This window comes from Saccostrea cucullata, unplaced genomic scaffold (genome assembly GCF_032062105.1).
Source record: "Saccostrea cucullata isolate Sc308-1 unplaced genomic scaffold, CSIRO_AGI_Scuc_v1 ctg10594, whole genome shotgun sequence".
Classification (NCBI taxonomy): Eukaryota; Metazoa; Mollusca; class Bivalvia; order Ostreida; family Ostreidae; genus Saccostrea; species Saccostrea cuccullata.
In genome coordinates this window covers 1-18,766 of record NW_026924168.1, presented here as the reverse complement: position 1 = coordinate 18,766, position 18,766 = coordinate 1, and the positions used below count along the sequence as shown (strand labels likewise).

Sequence of the window (18,766 nt, the reverse complement as noted above, 5' to 3'; positions counted from 1 at the left end):
GTATATAGCAACATTAAATTTAACCAGTCACTAAATTCACTTTAACCAGTCCAAATAATTATTATATACCTAATGTGTATCACCCAATTTTACTGTTGAATTTACGCTATCACGTGACGTCGTGATCCGATTTTCCGGATCACCAACATGTTGTTTTCTGAATCCATATCACCACTCTCTGAAACTGATGACGTAGTACGCATAGATATGACGTTATTTTTCTTGCGCGTTAAAAAGTCCCTTGTTATTATGCTTTGTTTTATGGATAAATGTCATGCAATTGATTTCTGACGTTTTCTTTTGCTATATATTGCTAGTTATGAGGGGGTATATAATAAATTTATCATTATAACAGTAACTTGATCCGAAGAACCGTATCACGTCTCGTTGACAGGCGCGGATCATCAGATCAAACTCGACGCTTCGCGTCTCGTTAGATCTGATGATCCGCACCTGTCAACTCGACGTGATACGACCCTTCGGATCAAGTTACTGTTATAATAATATATATGTATTTAACAGTTAATAGCAATTAATCATCAAAAGAATAATATAAATCCAAAATGAATTTCACTGTAAATCCAAACTGAATGCACTTGAATTTTATGAATATAAAATTTTCACAATAATTGCCCATAATTCACAAACACATTTCACTTTTCAGATTCTTGATAATCCGTCTGCATTTGTGTCTTTGCTTCCTCTCTTATATCTAACTTCAAAGGTGTACGATTGTAGTGCGAGGGCCCAACGTAAAAGTCTCTGATTTTTATTCTTCAAGCGATGCAACCATGTTAGTGGATTGTGATCTGTTTCTACGTAAAACTTCCTCCCCTCTAGGTAATACGAAAACGATCCAATGGCCCAAACGATGGCCAAAAATTCCTTCTCTATGGTTGAATAGTTCTTTTCCCTCGGAAGTAACTTCTTACTAAGATAAGCAACTGGGTGATCACCATCTGGCAACTGTTGGCTCAGGACAGCCCCAATTGCATTATTACTCGCATCTGTTTGTAGTACAAACGGTAAATTGAAGTTCGGATTGACCAAAACAGGAGCTGTCATCAGGGCCTCCTTCAGTTGTTTGAATGACTGCACTTCCCTCTCCGTCCATTTTAATTCTGCGGGTTGACTTTTTCTCAGTAGATCAGTCAGTGGTACAGTTATGTTTGCATAACTTCCTATATACTGGCGATAGTATCCAGTTAGCCCCAAGAATGATCTTAAATCCTTCTTTGTCAAGGGAAGCGGAAAATCCTCCATGGCCTTCAATTTCCGAGGGTCTGGTCGAATTGATCCCCCTCCAACCATATGTCCCAAACAGATGATTTCTGTTGCTCCCAACTTACATTTTGATGGTCTGATGGTAAGATTGGCCTCATGAATACGCTGAAGCAGCTCTGTTACATGTTTGATATGGTCTTCCCACGTCTGACTGTAAACAATTATGTCATCAAAGTACGCAACAGTATTTTGAGTTCCATCTAAAATACGATCCATAAGTCTTATGAATGATGCTGGAGACGTCTTCATACCAAACGGCATCACTGTAAACTCGAAAAGGCCAAATGGGGTGATGAAGGCGGATTTCTCGCGCGTTTCCTTTGCCAGCGGAACTTGCCAGTAGCCTTTTGTTAGATCAAATCCACTCAAATATTTTGCACTTCCAATTTTCTCAAATACTTCACTCATGCGTGGAATGGGATAAGGATCCGTGAGAGTTATTTCATTCAGTTTCCTATAATCAACACAAATTCTAATTGTCCCATCAGGCTTGTTGACAAGGACAATTGGTGAGGCCCACGGACTTTTGGATGGTGTAATAAGTCCTTGTTCTAACATTTCATTCAAAGACTCCTTCACTTCCTGTTTCTTAGCTTCCGGTATCCTGTAAGGTCTCTGAGTAATTGGATTCTCAGACGTTGTTTTGATTGTATGTGAGATAACATCACACTTTCCCGGCTTTGATGTGAAAATTCTTGAAAATTCCTGACAAACATCCCTTAAACTCTGTCTCTGCACTTGAGTCAGCCCATGTCCAAAGACAAGATCTGAAATGGTTTCTGTGGTGTCGTTAGGAAATTGCTGTTCATTTCCAATTTCATTTTCTGCTGCTGCCAGTAATGTAATTTCAGGTAAATCAAGGTTCACTTTATCAGCCTCATCCTTAGTTACCACGACATTTAAGTCCCTTGGTTCGGCATCACATTTATTCATGTGATTTTTGGCACTTAATTCATTTTGTTCTTGTTCTTTTGCTTTGGCTCTCGTAACCACAGCTGCAACTTTGTTCCTCTCCAGAACATCTATTCCCAATAAACCATCTGCAACCAGATCAGGTACTAAACCTACCTGAACATGTCCCTTAAACACTGGTGTTTCCAGGTTAACCACTGCTAACTTAGCCTCGAATGGCTGTCCAATAGCTGTAACCAAGGAAGTAGTTTGTCCATGTAGAACACATTTTGGATCAACAAGATCCTCCCGCAATAGCGTCATAGATGTTCCAGTGTCCTTGACCATTGACACTTCCACATCATCCACTTTCCCCGGAACATAATGTAAACCCCATAATGCTCCTTTCACGAAACACGACGCTAGATTACCTTTCTTTGGGCATTTGTTTGCATAATGTCCAAAGTTCCCACAGCTAAAATATTTCACTTTTTCCAAACTTTTCTGTTTTCCGGAGTTCCCCTGTTCCTGGCTCTTCTTCTCACCTAACACTTTAGGATTTTGAAGTTTTCTGTCCTCGGCCGATTTTGTTGGTAGAATGTAATCATCAGCAGCTTCAACTAACTCACTACGTCCCTTATTCCGTCTAATCCACTGGGCTTGTTGAGGAGATAACGCCTTTAAGAAATATTCTTCTCGGAACTTTTGTACGGGATCTTTCTCATCAATGAAACGACTCAAATACAGATCTATTCTCGACATTAATCCTCTGTAAGTTTCTCCTGGTCTACGTTTAATTTCCTCCAGGAACTGAAAGTAGTCTGCTGGGCGCTTGCCGAATCGATTCAAAAGAGCCTTATACAGATCTCTGTATCCCGAAGTCACTTGCTGCGACACCTCTCGAGCTTCTCCGGTTAAAAGTGACCTAAGCTGTAAAGCCTTTGAGTTCTCAGTCCAACCTGCATGCTCAGCTACCGCATCAAATTCAGAGAGATAGCACAAAATGTCATCCTTTTCCTGATTAAATGGTTGAAGCTTAATTTTTGGTATTCCTGTCGAATGTGCTCCTGGCGTTGAATTGGCCTTCTCTAGCTGAACACGTAATTCCAAAATTTCTTTTTCATGTTCCAATTCAAGTGTTTTTAAACGTAATTCATGTTCCTGTTTTTGTTTAGAAAGTTGAAATTCCAATTCCAAGTCCTGTTTCCTAGGCATTTTAATTCCGCTTGTTAAATCCAAATATATGTATAAAATTTCAAACAATATTTCACATTTAATTAGGATCCCACCGCTGCCACCACTTAAAATGTTACACCGAAACTTTCTGTTTTTAAATAAAAACGCCCAAAGTTTCCAACAAAGTTTATTTTGTATTCCCGTGTAACACTTTACACACAGGACCCGACTGAGTAACTAATTGAACACACAAATTCTACGCTAAATATTAAGAACTGCCCAACCTACAGACTGTCAATCACTGCTAAATTAACCTGTTAATTGTGAACACTATGAATTCTGCATTTTCTCATGGCCAGCACTTCGGACATTCAATCCCCCTGAGACTCGGGTGATAAAAGTCAGCAATGCTGATACAAGAGCTAAATTTCCCAGCCAAATCTTAATGAGCGGTCAAGACCTTATCACATAAACAGATCACTGCAGTCTGTAGCTTAGAGCAATTACTACAAATCAACAAGATTAAGATAATATAAATCAAGCATTAATTATACAAACAATTTCACACAAAATTTCACTTTAACATGGAGTCAATATTCAACAGGGTCAATTTTCAACTGGTTGAGGTCATCAGGAATAAGACAAAAAATTATCAAGCTGTTGAAAAATGACCCCGGGTATAAATTCAACGACTTTTGGTCTCAATTTTCAACGCAGAAAAAAAACCCTGGTTCAATATTCAACGTTGAAAAATGACCCCCGAATCAATTTTCAACTCGGGTCAATATTCAACGTTACACCGGCGACAACAGAGATCAGGCGAATGATTGAATTTTATCTTTGCAATTCATTTTTTTTAATGATAAAAGCCACACTTCTCTATTCCAGTTCATATACCAATACGAGTTTTACTGAGAGTAAAATATGAAATTTAATTTACAATTATTATTTGGATCGCCCACATAATCAATTTTACTATACAGAATAATACTGACAGTTTTATTAGGGGAAGTTAGAATCAAATTATAGATCTAGATTTGTAACCTTCCACCGGTAAGTGGTGTTGTCTTTTTACTTTCGAAAACATTTCTAGAAAAACAACAAATGGGTAAACAAAACCCACTAGAAATCAAAATTTTTTTTACCCATTTCTAAGTTTTCTTATCACATTAATGACTATTTTTTTTTATCATAATCAAGTGTGTTTAAAATTTTAAAGATTCCTCTTCCTTTGTAAGGACTACCTAGAAAAAACGCCAACTTCTCTTTATCTGAGCTTGGTAGGCTTATTCTTCATTTTGTATATTATTAAAAGAATTTTGAATTATGTCCATAGATTAAAGTGTCTAAATTTGTCATTTGTTGAGGAGCAGTATACTCACACAATAAAATTATTTAGGAAAAGAATATTGTACTATTCGGATTTAAAAAATGAATAAAAATTACAAAAAATGTCAAACGTATGAAATAGAAATTTTTCTAACAAATTGAAATTTATTATTTATTAAAGTATCAAGACAAAATGAAAAAAAACCTAATGACAAAAGAAATGTATTACACGAATTAGTGGAATTCATTTATATTGTTACAAGTAGGTAATCTGTGGATACCTATTTTACGATTGAAACAAATTTTGACCTAAAAAATATTTGCTTTCCTACCATTTGAATAGAGGACAGATTGTGTCTTCTTACAGTTTACAAATAAAAAAGATACGGCAATTGTTATGAAGGCATTCATGGAGACCATTGTCTTTGTACTAATTAATTGCATAATAAACGTTACTGAAGATGAAAAACACACTTTTAAAGGAAGAGAAAATGTGATTAATATTATATACAAAAAACATCGTGACGCAGAGGTTAGAGCGTCTGCTCTAAAGTCGCAAAGTGAGGAGTTCATCCTTACGTCGCGGGTTCGAATCCCACTGTTGGACGTGGAGACCGGTCCTTCGGATGAGACCGTATATACCGAGATCCCGTGTCGCAGTAGGTACTGGTACGAAAAAGATAACTGCTTGTTCAATGATATGGCCCTTAGTGACGAGTATAGAACAGAATTTGCAACTCTCCACCGGCAGGTGGTGGCGTCTCCATATGAGTGAAAAATTCTAGAGACGGACGTTAAACAATAAACAAACAAACAATCAATAAATCAAAAAGAAAATCAGTTGCATTTGTTATGGGTTCTTACAATAACTACATGTATTAAATTGTTGAAAAGCTTCCTGCTGCTGTCTTTTAGCCGACTAGGCAAGCAATTTACAATCAAATACATATATAATGGAGAGAAATTCACATTACAATAATTCTCAATATATTTAGCAAATGAAAATTTGAACAATTGAATAAAACACTATGTATTTCAATGATTTTTAATTATACTTACATACATTTTATATTTATCAACTCTGATTTACAAGAAGGTATACTGTGTATTTAATTTAAATACAATAATTATGTTTTTGCTTGATTGTAATTGGATCGAACATGCAAGTCATTTATGATGCCTGCAAGGATCTTGATTTGGAAATCTGTTCTATATGTCATTGTTTTTCTCCAAAATACTTTAAAAAGTTGGTTGTTGTCTACAATACAAAGATTTTGCTCAATTTAATGAAGCTTGCAGACAACGAGGCCTTATTGGAGAAACGGGAGTGTCTGGGGAACAGTTGTAAAGGTCTAAGTTACAATAGCAAATAGTTTATCTAAGTATTTAATAATTGTTTTCCTAACTATTTAAAATATATAAGATATAAGAACATTAGGCTGCTGAAATCATATGATCCACATAAGTAAAAAATTTCATGCTATAAAATATTTTGTTAAATACAAATAAAGACGTACCTGGGCACCATCTATCGAGTGGCTTATCCTCTGATCGTGGATACCTAACATCGCTGTATTGAAAAATACCTAAAATCTCGACATGGAAAAGAATTACATTAAGTAAGAAATTTGTTCTTAAAAATATGAATAAAGTAAGATTTTGAAAGTCGACCTGTTTAGAAATAGTAAAGAGAAAATTTTCAAACTTCACAAATTAAAGTACATGTAATTAGCAAAGTTTAATAATTGATTATGAAGTTAGAGTACATACTCAGAAAATCATTTTCGTCATACCAACAACATGTCCATAGAGAAAAAAAAATAGCACATTACTCACCGATGGTGATATATTTCAATTTGAATAATACAAGTTCACTCCGTGGCATTAAAAGTGTTTACTAATAAATTATAATGAAAAATACCGTAGTAGATTTAGTGCCATGGTGCTTACCTTTGTATTTCCGTATTTGCAGAGGATCTCTCCTGGCACAAGATGGATTGTCCATATATTTGTACAGTATACATACTTCATTTTCGTACGTAAATGTATAACAGTTTGCTTTCTTTAAACAATTCGCTTCACAAAGTGTTAAACTTATAGGCTTTTCATCATACTTATCATCTTCGCAAAATTGTTTTTGAGTTTGATTTCGCAAGGTTGATAATGATGACTTAATCATACATTCTCCAAGATCTAAAATAAAGTATACACCATAGATAAGTATAAATGAATAACCGAATAAAAATTCAAATAAAAACAATAAGGATACTTAATAAATGAATAAACGAATATCTATATGTAGGGACATTCTATACAAGTTTTCCATGGATCCAAAATACTGAATATCAATATCGAAACCCGGCGCTGTGTTGCAAGGATTGCTACAAGAAAGATATATAAAAATTTAGTATGTGAAACATATTGAGATGGCGAATTCAAGAGTATTCAATATCAAAAGTTCATAAAATAATACAAAACAGGAGTAGAGCAAACACGGAACTCCAAAACATCAGAAATGGAATTAGGTGTTATGGAGGAGTGAGCATTCCCTGCGGACCAGTCACACGCGCCGTGTGCTCCTTGTCATCATCGGGAAATCACGGAAACATCCGTCGTAAATTAAGTGTATAAATAATGGACGAACAATTGGTTTGAAAAACATCAGTCACTGTCAGCATTTGATTCAATGTTTAATTGTATTTGTTGACCATAGAACTTACCAAATGATGACTTTAAACGATACTGCTGACATTCTTGTTCCATCAACTTGTTTGTCAATAATTTACTTAGTTTTAGAAATTGTTTATATGTATCTCTTTTGTATCGAATCAACTGAGATACATAAACTCCGTATGCAGGCGATGAAGGTATATTGCTGCATAAGTAAGGAAAGTTGACGATCAAAAAGTTAAAGTCATCACGTTTATCATAGAACTTGGGCATTAGATTACCATTAATGTCTTTCTTAAGTAAAATATCTAATTATGAAACAGATGTGTCAGACTCTGAGGTTTCTTTTATCTCAAGCTCACCAGAATATATCGTATTGACATAAGAATGGAAAATACAATTTTCATTGAATCTACGTCTCCGATATATCTAAATGTCGAGTTTAAGGCCACAGCAAGTGTTCACTTCTTTTCACGCATAAGATTTTGCACAAATTCTGCTTCATATGAATACAAAATAGGCCTGCTAATAACGAGGCGCAATTGGTACCCATGGTAATTCCAATAGATTGTTGGAAGACCTAATCTCCAAAAACCGCATAGATATTGTCAATCAATTATATTGTCAAAATTATGAAAAAGATATATTGTACATACATGTACATGTAGTTCACAATTTGAACATTACGTAGGAACATGAGTTTTTAAACAGCGCCCTCTTTCTCTTTTATAATAATAATCTACGACCCGAAAGGAATTATCAATTTACGCATGTCTTGTCCCTTCCTAGCTTGGGACATAAATAAGTCCTATTTATTTACAGTTTTACTTTTTGAATTTCAATTTAAAATATTAAGATGTGCCCGGAAGACTGCGAGGCACGTCAGGTTAGTTTGATCTTCTGCGGTGATGTTTGATTCCCAAAAAACAATAAAATTATTTATTGCTACGAAGTAATGCATCGTACAACGTTGTATTTACATCACATAGTGTTGTTAAATAATTATAAAGATACTGAAATGAAACATTTAAAAAATAGAATTTGTACATGAATGACATAAATTAAAAGACTAATAATTTGTAGGCCCATTAAATTTTAAAGTAATATTATTAAAATGTTAGAAACAAGGTATGTATGAGAAACACTGTTAAAAAGAGAAATTGAAAAAAAAATTAAAGAGAAAAAAATAAAATATAGATATTAAGAATAAAAAAAAGTCATAAAAGTTAATAGAAGACGGTAATATAAAAGAGGAGAGATTAGAAATAAGAATATATAAAAACTATGGGGAGAGCTAATAGTGTTGCTTAGAATTACCAAACATTTTGGCCCTTTTCAAGTTTATCCTGCTAAAGACATTCATTTTTTCCCCAAAGAACCAGGGGTGAATTACTTTTAGCCTTTCCATTCAGAATTTTTCTTTGTTTTTCTCTGAGTACCGGTCAGTAATAACTACTTTCAAGTCCCCCATGTCTGCAAAAAAATTTTGAAGGTTAAAATATTCCTCAGCTGGTTCGTTGAGTTTTTTGGTTTTTATGGTCAAATGGTGATTATTGATTATCCTGCGGAAATTTTCCGTTTTCCCATCATCCCAAGAATCCTTACAGTAGATGAAGTATAAGTGTGACAGTCAGACGATTGTCGATGACCATAAAGCTAAGTTTATATGGCACCTGACTTGAGATTCAGGGACCTAGGTTCGATTCCTGGTCTAGTCTGTCAAGTTTTTGCCTCTCAAGTTTCATTTGGTGTCGTGCCATGCCCTGGAAGTGACAGGTAAAAGATCTTTCAGGGAAGAGCATGGGTTGATATTTTCGACGGGCCGCCGAAATATGGCTGAAATATTGCCGATTTGGGTAAAAAAGCAATTAATCAATCAATCAATTGAAGGACCGAAAATCTTTAAGAAGCGAAAAATGTTATAGTCAAACGGGTTCGATCGCCGATGATCAAAAAGCTCAGTTGTTTGAGACACCCGACTTATGATTTAGGGGGGTCTGTCATATTTTTCTTCTCCCTCGTTACATTTGCAAATTTTCTGTATCACATGTACACGTAAATTTCTCTAGCCACTTGTTGGTGCGGACAGTAACGGGACTTTTAAAGCTATATGTATCAGATGATAGATTGTCCAGTCTGTTTTTCTACTACCACGTCCTTTGAACTCCTCTCCTAAAGAAGGCCAAGGAAGGTTCTCAAGGCTTGTCATTTTTCTTTTGGAGTAAAAAGTTGAATTTCGTTTTAAAGAATACCATCGAGGTTCTTAAAAACTGCTTGAAAAGTGGGAAGCAGACGTACAATGTTGTTATGTTTTTCTCAATGTAGGGCGTTTTGTCTGTCATGTCCTGCCATCTCATCAATAGCAGTTTTTAATGATCTGGACTTTTAGCCCCCTTTGCACGAATTGGACTGCACGAGATTGCCCTGTTCCTGATATTTTGCCCCTTTGTACTTATGCTCAATAGAATAATACATTTATTAAAAATAAGAAAATGTAATTTACCTTCATCATTTGTTTCGCAGATAAATATTTTTGCTGTGGAACAGTTTTCGGTAAAAAGGGTCTTCTCGAATCGATTGTAGTAAAGACAAAACATATCACCCGGACTTACTGCGGTTATATTAACCGGAACTTGGGAATCAAGGTGATCACAATTTTCTAACATACTTTCATTGTTAGAAGACCTCAAAAAAGCTCCAATCCACAATCCTGCTGAGATTCTTAAAAATGAAAGATTTCAAAAATTTAATTTTAACAACTAATAGAATCATAATTTTATTTCAATGTTTATGTCATTTTATGAAAGTCTTGGATAACACATATGACTAAACTTGATCATATCATTTCTAAAATTATCTTTAATGCCTATTGACGATCAAAGGTACCTCAAGCCGGAATGTGTTTCAAGCAAATTATCAACCTCTTCCAGAACCAGGTCTAAAAAGTACATCTCACTCAGTGATGTAATTTGTGGTAGTGTCCCGTTACTTGAAGCACAAACATTATATGCGGTGTGCCATGACGCTCCTGGTTGATGGACAGTATATCTACATTTTGGATCCCTGTCTGCAAATGAAATTCTAGTATGGAACAGTATTCAAGCTCTTTAGTCAATTCCAACAGTTGAAATCAAGAGGAGAGCAAACACGGACATCAAGAAAGTCGGAGGTATGATCAGGTGGTTCTTGTTTCATCACCTTCCTTATCAGATAGCACATTTGTTCATACATAGAGCACGCTCTTGCCCATCAAATCAACTAGGAAGTTAAACCCCATATGCATGTGATTATAATATGTTCAATTTGCTACATAAGTATTAAGTAAAAGAAGTTTATACTCCAAATTGTGAAGTCTTGTATTTACATATATCATAAAGCTTTGTTGTTAGGCGACCATTCACATCTTTATTTAGTAAATTTTCACATATTAAACAGATGTGTCAGACTCTGGCAAGCTCATCGGAGATAAATCTAGTCGACATACGAATCTACGTAATTATTATCAATCCATAAATATGTGTTGTCAATATATATATATAATAGTGTTGCATTATGCATGTACTATGCCTAAATAGTAGGCAGGGTTTGACACATGGTGCACGAGCCGGAGGCGAGTGCACTATGTGTCAAACCCTGCCTACTATTTAGGCATAGTACATGCATAATGCAACACTATTGTTATTATTATGCTGACTGTTGTAATTATCTATGCGGCAATTCATTTGACTTTTTCCTGAAAATATCGGTGCTAACACAGCGCACTTGCAAGAACTCATTCAAAATATGCATGCTAAAATTGGTTGCATGCTTAGTTATTTTGGTTACTAGTATTTTCTCCAAATAAGTCGGGATTTTCTGTCCCAAGACAACTCATCTTTATTTTCAGTTTTGTTAGTAAGACTGATTTGTTCGCAGACGTCGATTCTCATTGATAATTTTCTTTTACATCCTTCAATCAAGCGTTATATAAGAAAGCGTTTTAATGACCCCATGATATCAGTTCATCCAACGATCTGTTTGTAATTAGTTTGAAACTTTGTTGTACACATTTATCTAAGGTTCCTTAGAATAATATAACTGTTTTCAAATAATATTTGTCTATTTTTTTACTTCTTGTGTCAATTGTATAAATTAAGTTTATATATTTAATAAAATTCCTCCAATCAGTGATCGTCTCTGTGGCGTAATCGATAAGGCATCGGACTGACAACCTAATGGTCGTGAGTTCGATTCCCGGGGTGAACATTGAAGGATTTTATTCAGTAAGTTAAGCCGTGCTCTATTTCGGCATAGTATGCTTACGCTATATAAATCCTTAGACCACTATGCGAGAATAGTAGGGTATGGGTTATATAGAGACAAACTGACAGGAAGCATAATAATATTGTATATATTACTGTACCAAACACTGGATTTTTCTTATATATATATATATATATATATATATATATATATATATATATAAAGCACATAAACCAACAAAACTGTATATCCTAAATGTCGGATCTACCAAGTAGATACAAGGTCACGGATGGAAATTTATATAAAGCTCTAAAAATGACCAACGACACGAACAATAAAAATTGTCAAATTTTCGGGACGCCCTGTCCCTTCCTCAGGACAAAGAAAAAAGTTTTAAAAGTCCAAGTCAAAAAGAACAAAGGAAAAAGAGAAACAAAAAACAACTAGCACTACTACTAAACTACTAAACACTATATAGTTACATACTTAGTTACATGTTGATTTGGAAATTTTTAAGAACACTATTTAAGAAAGAATCCGGACCGCTATCAAATGCGACCGATCTATCGGGTATACTCGGGTGAAGTGCGATTTACATAATTGAACGAATTAATTATGCTAATTAATTACGACAATCAGTAAATCGTACATTGTTTCATTCTCTCAAAATGGCGTAACTATACTGAATAAAGAATAATCAAAGAAAAATAATAATAAAGAAGGGCATTTTAACATATGAATTATGATCTATCATAAATTTTAATTTGAAATGTTAAGAACTAATTATCGGTAAAAAAATAATTAATAATTAATTAACAATGGCGTAAGCAATACATAGTTATGTGGGTTGTTCGAGAGTTGGTGACGCAAATTAACTGTAGAGTTTACACTAAATTGAGAGAATAATCTTGTTTGGTATCATCAGGAATCGGGTCTAGTTTACGTTCATTCTGGTGAAGTCATTCAGTTTGTTAATACCATTGGGGCGGAATGACTTCAATCTGTGGATCCAGAACTCTTCTTTGCTTTTTCTCTGAGCGTCTGTCCATCTTGGGTTATGGTCAATCACCACTACTGTCATGTCCTCCCATTTGTGACCCTCAAGGTTGAAATCTTTCCCAACGGGTTCATTGAGTTTTTTGGTCCTAATGGTCGAACGGTGGTTATTGACTCTCCTGCGGAGATCTCATGTTTCACCAATATACTGTTTGGAGCAAACTTTGCAACTGAGGAGATAAATGCAGTTGTCAGTATGACAGGACAAATTTCCTAGTATTTTGTAGCTGCGGCCTGTAACTGGGCTGTTAAAACTGTCTGTGTCAGTGCTGTGCTTACAAAGAAGACATCTTCTGTCAAAGCAAGTTTTAAAGCCCCTGTTAGGTAATGGGTTGTCCAGTCTGGTTCTTACTACCATGTCCTTTAGGTTCCTAGGGCGTCTGTATGCAGCCAATGGGGGTTCCTTAAAGACCTCTGCCATTCGTTTGTTTGAATGGAGAATTGGTAGGTTCTTTTGAAGGATACCGCTTAGGTTCTTAAGGACGGGATGGTTTGTGGTTACCAAAGGGACCCTACCGCTATTGTCTTTCTCCTTGTAGCGTAATAATTTTTGCCTGTCATGTCCCGCCATCTCATCAATAGCTGTTTGTACGTTGCGGGCATTGTAGCCTCTTTTGCGTAGGTGGGACTTAAGAAGACCACTTTGCTCCTGATATAAGGCAGGGGAAGAACAGATGCGTCGAATTCTGGTGGCTAGACCCTTAGGCACTCCCTTAAAAGTGTGTGGGGGATCACAGCTAGTGGGCATAAGATATAGGTGGGAATCTGTGGGTTTGGTGTGGAGACTGAATTCGATTTCACCATCAATCAGGGTAGATGTGGTATCTAGAAATACGTTTTTCGAATTAGATACGTCTACTGTAAATTTGATCGACTGATGAAAGGTGTTGGCAAACGTAATGAATGCCTTGAGGCTCTCGCGACATTCCACCCACTTCATCTCTATATCGTCAATAAAACGCAACCAGCTATGGGGCCTAAATGGTGCTTGAAGTAACAAGTTGCGTTCCAGTCTGCCCATGAAGACATTGGCATACGCAGCACAGTTAAGGATACGAAAAGGAGGCGGAGCCTAATTTGTACGGGAAAACTTGACTATGACATCATACACAATATATGTCATACAACATTTCTTTAAAATACAACACAATGAGTTTATCTGCTAATTTAACCAGTTAGAAATCATCAAACTACATAAAAACTTACTACAGCGTGTTGTTTTGTTGTTAGTTAAATCCCACATAACAAGTTATAAACAAGTCACTGATCGCAATACACTTGTCAATATGACGTCATTTCTTACAACGTGACGTAGTTTGTACGCAGTGAGAGACAGATCAAGTAATATTTTCTCAACAAAATATGTATTCTCTAATTAAATAAAATATTATTTACAGATATTCTATGGGCCAATAACTTGAATTTAATGTCTTCTTCACTATTTTATGAATATATTTTCTGTACATTACGTATTTAATTGACACTGCCGTATATTTGTATGCAAGTACATCGGAGGGTAATGTGGGGGGTCTTAATAAATCGATCTAGTGCATGAGCATACACTCTATGGATCAAAGTAAGCTTTTACATTTCAACTATAGAACTATTAAGGGATCTGAAAAGTGCTGCGATCCTGAAGAAATCTTAAAAACAATTTAATCATATCAATATTTCATGCCGCTGACCAGCAAAAAATATAGCATTCGGTCATACAAGTATAATTTTAACGATGAAATTGCAGAATTTAGACAGGATCGCAGCATTTTTTAGAAACTACAATGCGTGTTGAAAATATCTATATACTAAACTTGGAAATTTAACTTGGTTATGCCCTTGCACTAGTGATATTTATATGTAACATCAATACTTCAAGTCATTGTGCTAAAATCGCGTGACTGACGCATCACGTGACTAGTCTAAATATAAAATATAATCGTCCTCGATATGTAGTTATTAATCATAATTACAATTATCCGATATAAATGACGTACTAAAAATAATCGCCATCCCTATTACGAATACATTTTTAAATACAAAATTTAGTCGATATTTCCATTGCGCACCTTAACTGTAGTGCGTAAGACGGTGCCATTTTCGTACCCATAGCAGTGCCATTAACCTGCAGGTAATGTTCTCCATTAAACATGAAGTTGTTGAACTTGAGAACGTGTTCAAGGAGCTTGGCAAGGGACTCGGTAGAAGGAATTTGTATGGACTTACTATCCCAGACTTCTCTACAGGCTTCGATACCCTCATCGTGCGGAATATTGGTGTACAAAGATGTGGCGTCCATAGTCACGAGGAGGGTATGATCTGGGAGGCCAGTAGAGGGCTTCTTGTTAATGTAGTCCGTGGTGTCCTTGAGATAGGATGGCAAATTCTCTACGTGTGGACGGAGATGTAAATCAATGAATTCAGAAATTTTCTCCGTGGGGTGTCCAATTGCGCTGACTATGGGGCAACCTGGCATGCCTTTTTTGTGTATTTTAGGAAGCAGATAGAATTGTCCTGGTCTACAGTCAATAGGATTTAAGGTCTCGTAGACGTTGATACCAATCTCATTTTTCTCAAACATATCGTCAAGAGTTTTGGTAATGGCGGTGGAGAATTCTTTAGTAGGGTCAGAGTCCAGTTTCTTATAGAAACGTTCGTCTGAGAGTTGTCATTGGGCCTCCGCCATGTAAATCTCTTTATCCAGTACGACAACTGTAGAGCCTTTTTCTGCTTTCTTGATTACAATGTCATCCCGATTTTTTAATGATTGTAAGGCAGATCTCTCTTCCTTACTCAAGTTGTCGGGAGTCTTGTCTGGCATTGAAAGGAGCTTCTCTATGTCTGACTCAACGGCGTCAATATACGACTCAAGCGCGCCACACTTGATCAGGTTCCCAGTCACTCTTGGGCCTATAGAGTTTGTGTTCCTCTAGATCGTGTAAATCTGGCTTGAAAGAGTCGTAAGAATTTACTGCGGAGTCTTTTCTAGAGAAGTGCTCCTTCAAACGAAGTCTCCGGAAGAATGCTCGGGTGTCCTCTCTGACTTGCTTTTCATCGACCTCATGTGGCGTGGGGCAGAAATTCAGCCCCTTGGAAAGAAGTGAGGTCTCCGATTCGGAGAGAAGAGCACTTAATTTATTGAGCACTGGGCAGACGTCAGGAGTTTGTATGGGTCCGTCCCTCGCGATTGTCTTAGTGCGCTTGAAGCGTCTCGAGCGAGGTTTACGTGTTTTGTTAACTCTGACTTCTGACCAGTTGTTCCTAGACTGTGGAACACTGTCGCGAAGAAATTTCTTTCTTTGAGTCTTGTTGACTTTTTTTGTTAGGGCCATATTATAGGTATCTATAATATTATGGGCTTCATCAAGATCGGCCTTGGACATGATATCGTTTAGGGATGATTCTAAGGACTTGATCTCACTCTTCAACTGTCATAACTTGTGGGTATCCCAAGAAAGACAGAGTGACATCAATTGTTTAGAACATCTCTTTGTAATAACGTCCCAGCGTTCCTGAAAGCGTTTGGAGATTGGCCCTATGTTAGGCGTAACATTTATCTGAAAGCCTTTCGGTATAATGTTACACTCTAAGTAGGTCTGTAAATTGGAGACCGGTGTTCAGTTTTTATTGATTTTTGGTGTTCTTTCTTCATAAGTTTGAATGTTGGGTTATCTTTTATGGACATATTTGAAAATAAATAATTGCCAAAATGATAAATATTTTAGTCGTGTGAAGTCGAAAGATTCAACGAACGATTGTTCTGGATTCTTATCTATTTCGTAGATAATTCGTGCAAAAATTCAAAAAATTAAAAACAAATGTTATATGAGTAAAAATCGAAAGGGAAAAGTGGAAAGAACTAATTTGCCATGGTTGGTTACCAAATAAATGATAGAAAAAGTCAAGTAATGAAAGACATAACCAAAAATAAATGACAGGAACATAAAATTGGATAAATAAATGATGGATGTACGGGTGGATTTGTGAAGGTACAGTTGGCGAAAAACGATATAAAAAGCACTAAAAAACCAACAACACTGTATATCCTAAATGTCGGATCTACCAAGTAGATACAAGGTCACGGATGGAAATTTATATAAAGCACTAAAAATGACCAACGACACGAGCAATAAAAATTGTCAAATTTTCGGGACGCCCTGTCCCTTCCTCGGGACAAAGAAAAAAGTTAAAAAGTCCTAAGAACAAAGGAAAAAGAGAAACAAAAAACAGCTAGCACTACTACTAAACTACTGAACACTATATATTTACATACTTAGCTACATGTTGATTTGGAAATTTTTAAGAGCACTATTTAAGAAAGAATCCGGACCGCTATGAAATGCATCCGGTCTATCGGGTATACTCGGGTGAAGTGCGATTTACATAATTGAATGAATTAATTATGCTAATTAATTACGACAATCAGTAAATCGTACATTGTTTCATTCTCTCAAAATGGCGTAACTATACTGGATATATATATATATATATATATATATATATATATATATATATATATATATATATATATATATATATATATATATATATATATATGGAATACATTATTCATAGAGGTGTTTTGAAATCGATCCCTGTTTGTTATCTTCTTCTTTTACTTTCTAAATTGTAGAATTATGATGATTTGAAATGTAATTAAGTTCGTATTATTTTTCTTATAAAAACTAATGTTTTCCTCTTCATACGTGAAGTATTCTCAATTTCTAATAAGTACGATTAGTATTATTCAGAATATCTTTCTTCCTATCACGAAATCCATAATCTTACCAACATGAATGCGTCTGTAAGACTAAAGTTACTTACCTTGTAAAGAACATAATATGTTTGGACCAAATATAATTGACATGATCCATGCCGTGAGCAGAAACTTTATCATCTGAAATGTGTTGAAAAAATTGTCATTTGTAAATATGCATCTTGGTTTACAATTTTACTCTTTCCTTACGGATATTTTGTTTTTTTTCCCCAAAAATAAGGTATCATATTTTGAGTTTTATTGGGATGTTAAAATACTTGGTCATGTGATCAACTCTCATGAAGCCCAATGGGCTTTATGGAAGCTTTGATGATGTGCCAACTCGTTTTACATCCCAATAAAACTAAAAAAAAATGATACCCTATTACTTAAATTTACATGCCTGACTGATTCATTACAAATAGTAAGGTACTTAAGTAAAGTTTGAAATCCATAAAGTTTTTTTTCAAAACTCAACGGTATAAATTGAATGTGTTGATAACGTCGATCGCTTGTGACGTCACTGTCAAATTACGAAGATCGCTCATGCTTAACAAGCAATTGATGGTCACATGACGAACGTGTTTTGCAGAGATGGAAAAACGCCTTGTTCAAATAGTATTATATTAAGGGAAACATTTGCAAATGTAAATATAAATTGTATGTTGTACAAGCAGATTCATGCATGTCTATTCTTAATTTTAAACAATGCACAAATGAATAAATGAAAATCATTATCGGGTTGCCCTTGTTTGATTTTACTTTGTTCATTTATTTAAGAAATGGCACATAAAACAAAAGTTTACAAATGAAACATGACAACATGAAATCTAGACAGATAATAGAAATACAACATTATTACATACGAGGGTTGTTCGATATGTATTGGGTATTGTACGATATCTCAAAAGCATTCGATTCAAATAGTCAAATGGACATTACGTCCCTTCAAAGTATTCTCCGTGATTTAAAATACACAATTTTAATCTCTGAATCTATTTCTGAAATGCGTCACGGTACGCTGATTTAGGTATACCTCTGAGGCACTGACTGACGGCTGAGCCAAGGGCCTGTCGGGACTTGTATCGACGACCAGATAAGAATTTTTTAAGTTTTGGAAAAAGGAAAAAGTCGCATGGTGCTAGATCCGGAGAATATGATGGGTGTGGCAAGACGGTAACCTTCTCAGACTTCAAAAATTGCTTCACAAGCTCTGATGTATGTGATGGAGCATTATCATGAAGAAGGCGAACATGCCTAAATCCCGACACAGAACGTCGTTTCTGATAATATTTCTTGAGCTTTTTCAGTACAACATCTCGGTAATACCGACCTGTAACACGTTTGCCCTTCGGCACCGGAATTTGT

General features: G+C 35.6%; 1 protein-coding gene across 1 annotated transcript; it reads right to left on the bottom strand.

The window, feature by feature from the left end:
- Positions 1-3,828: 3,828 nt before the first annotated feature.
- LOC134265891 (uncharacterized) lies at positions 3,829-17,549 on the bottom strand. The gene is made up of 5 exons (XM_062748114.1): positions 17,467-17,549; positions 10,237-10,417; positions 9,854-10,071; positions 6,631-6,873; positions 3,829-3,857 (listed from the first exon to the last, which is right to left on the bottom strand). Exons 1-5 carry the CDS (start codon positions 17,537-17,539, stop codon positions 3,829-3,831), a joined length of 744 nt encoding a protein of 247 aa, XP_062604098.1. The 5' UTR covers positions 17,540-17,549.
- Positions 17,550-18,766: the final 1,217 nt, after the last annotated feature.

What these genes read in the sequence shown, in the direction of transcription:
- LOC134265891 (XM_062748114.1), bottom strand. Translation starts at nt 17,539, where the DNA reads ATGATAAAGTTTCTGCTCACGGCATGGATCATGTCAATTATATTTGGT. An exon ending in CATATTATGTTCTTTACAAG is followed by an intron (nt 10,418 to 17,466) that starts GTAAGTAACTTT and finishes TTTCATTTGCAG; the next exon opens with ACAGGGATCCAAAATGTAGA. An exon ending in GAAACACATTCCGGCTTGAG is followed by an intron (nt 10,072 to 10,236) that starts GTACCTTTGATC and finishes TTCATTTTTAAG; the next exon opens with AATCTCAGCAGGATTGTGGA.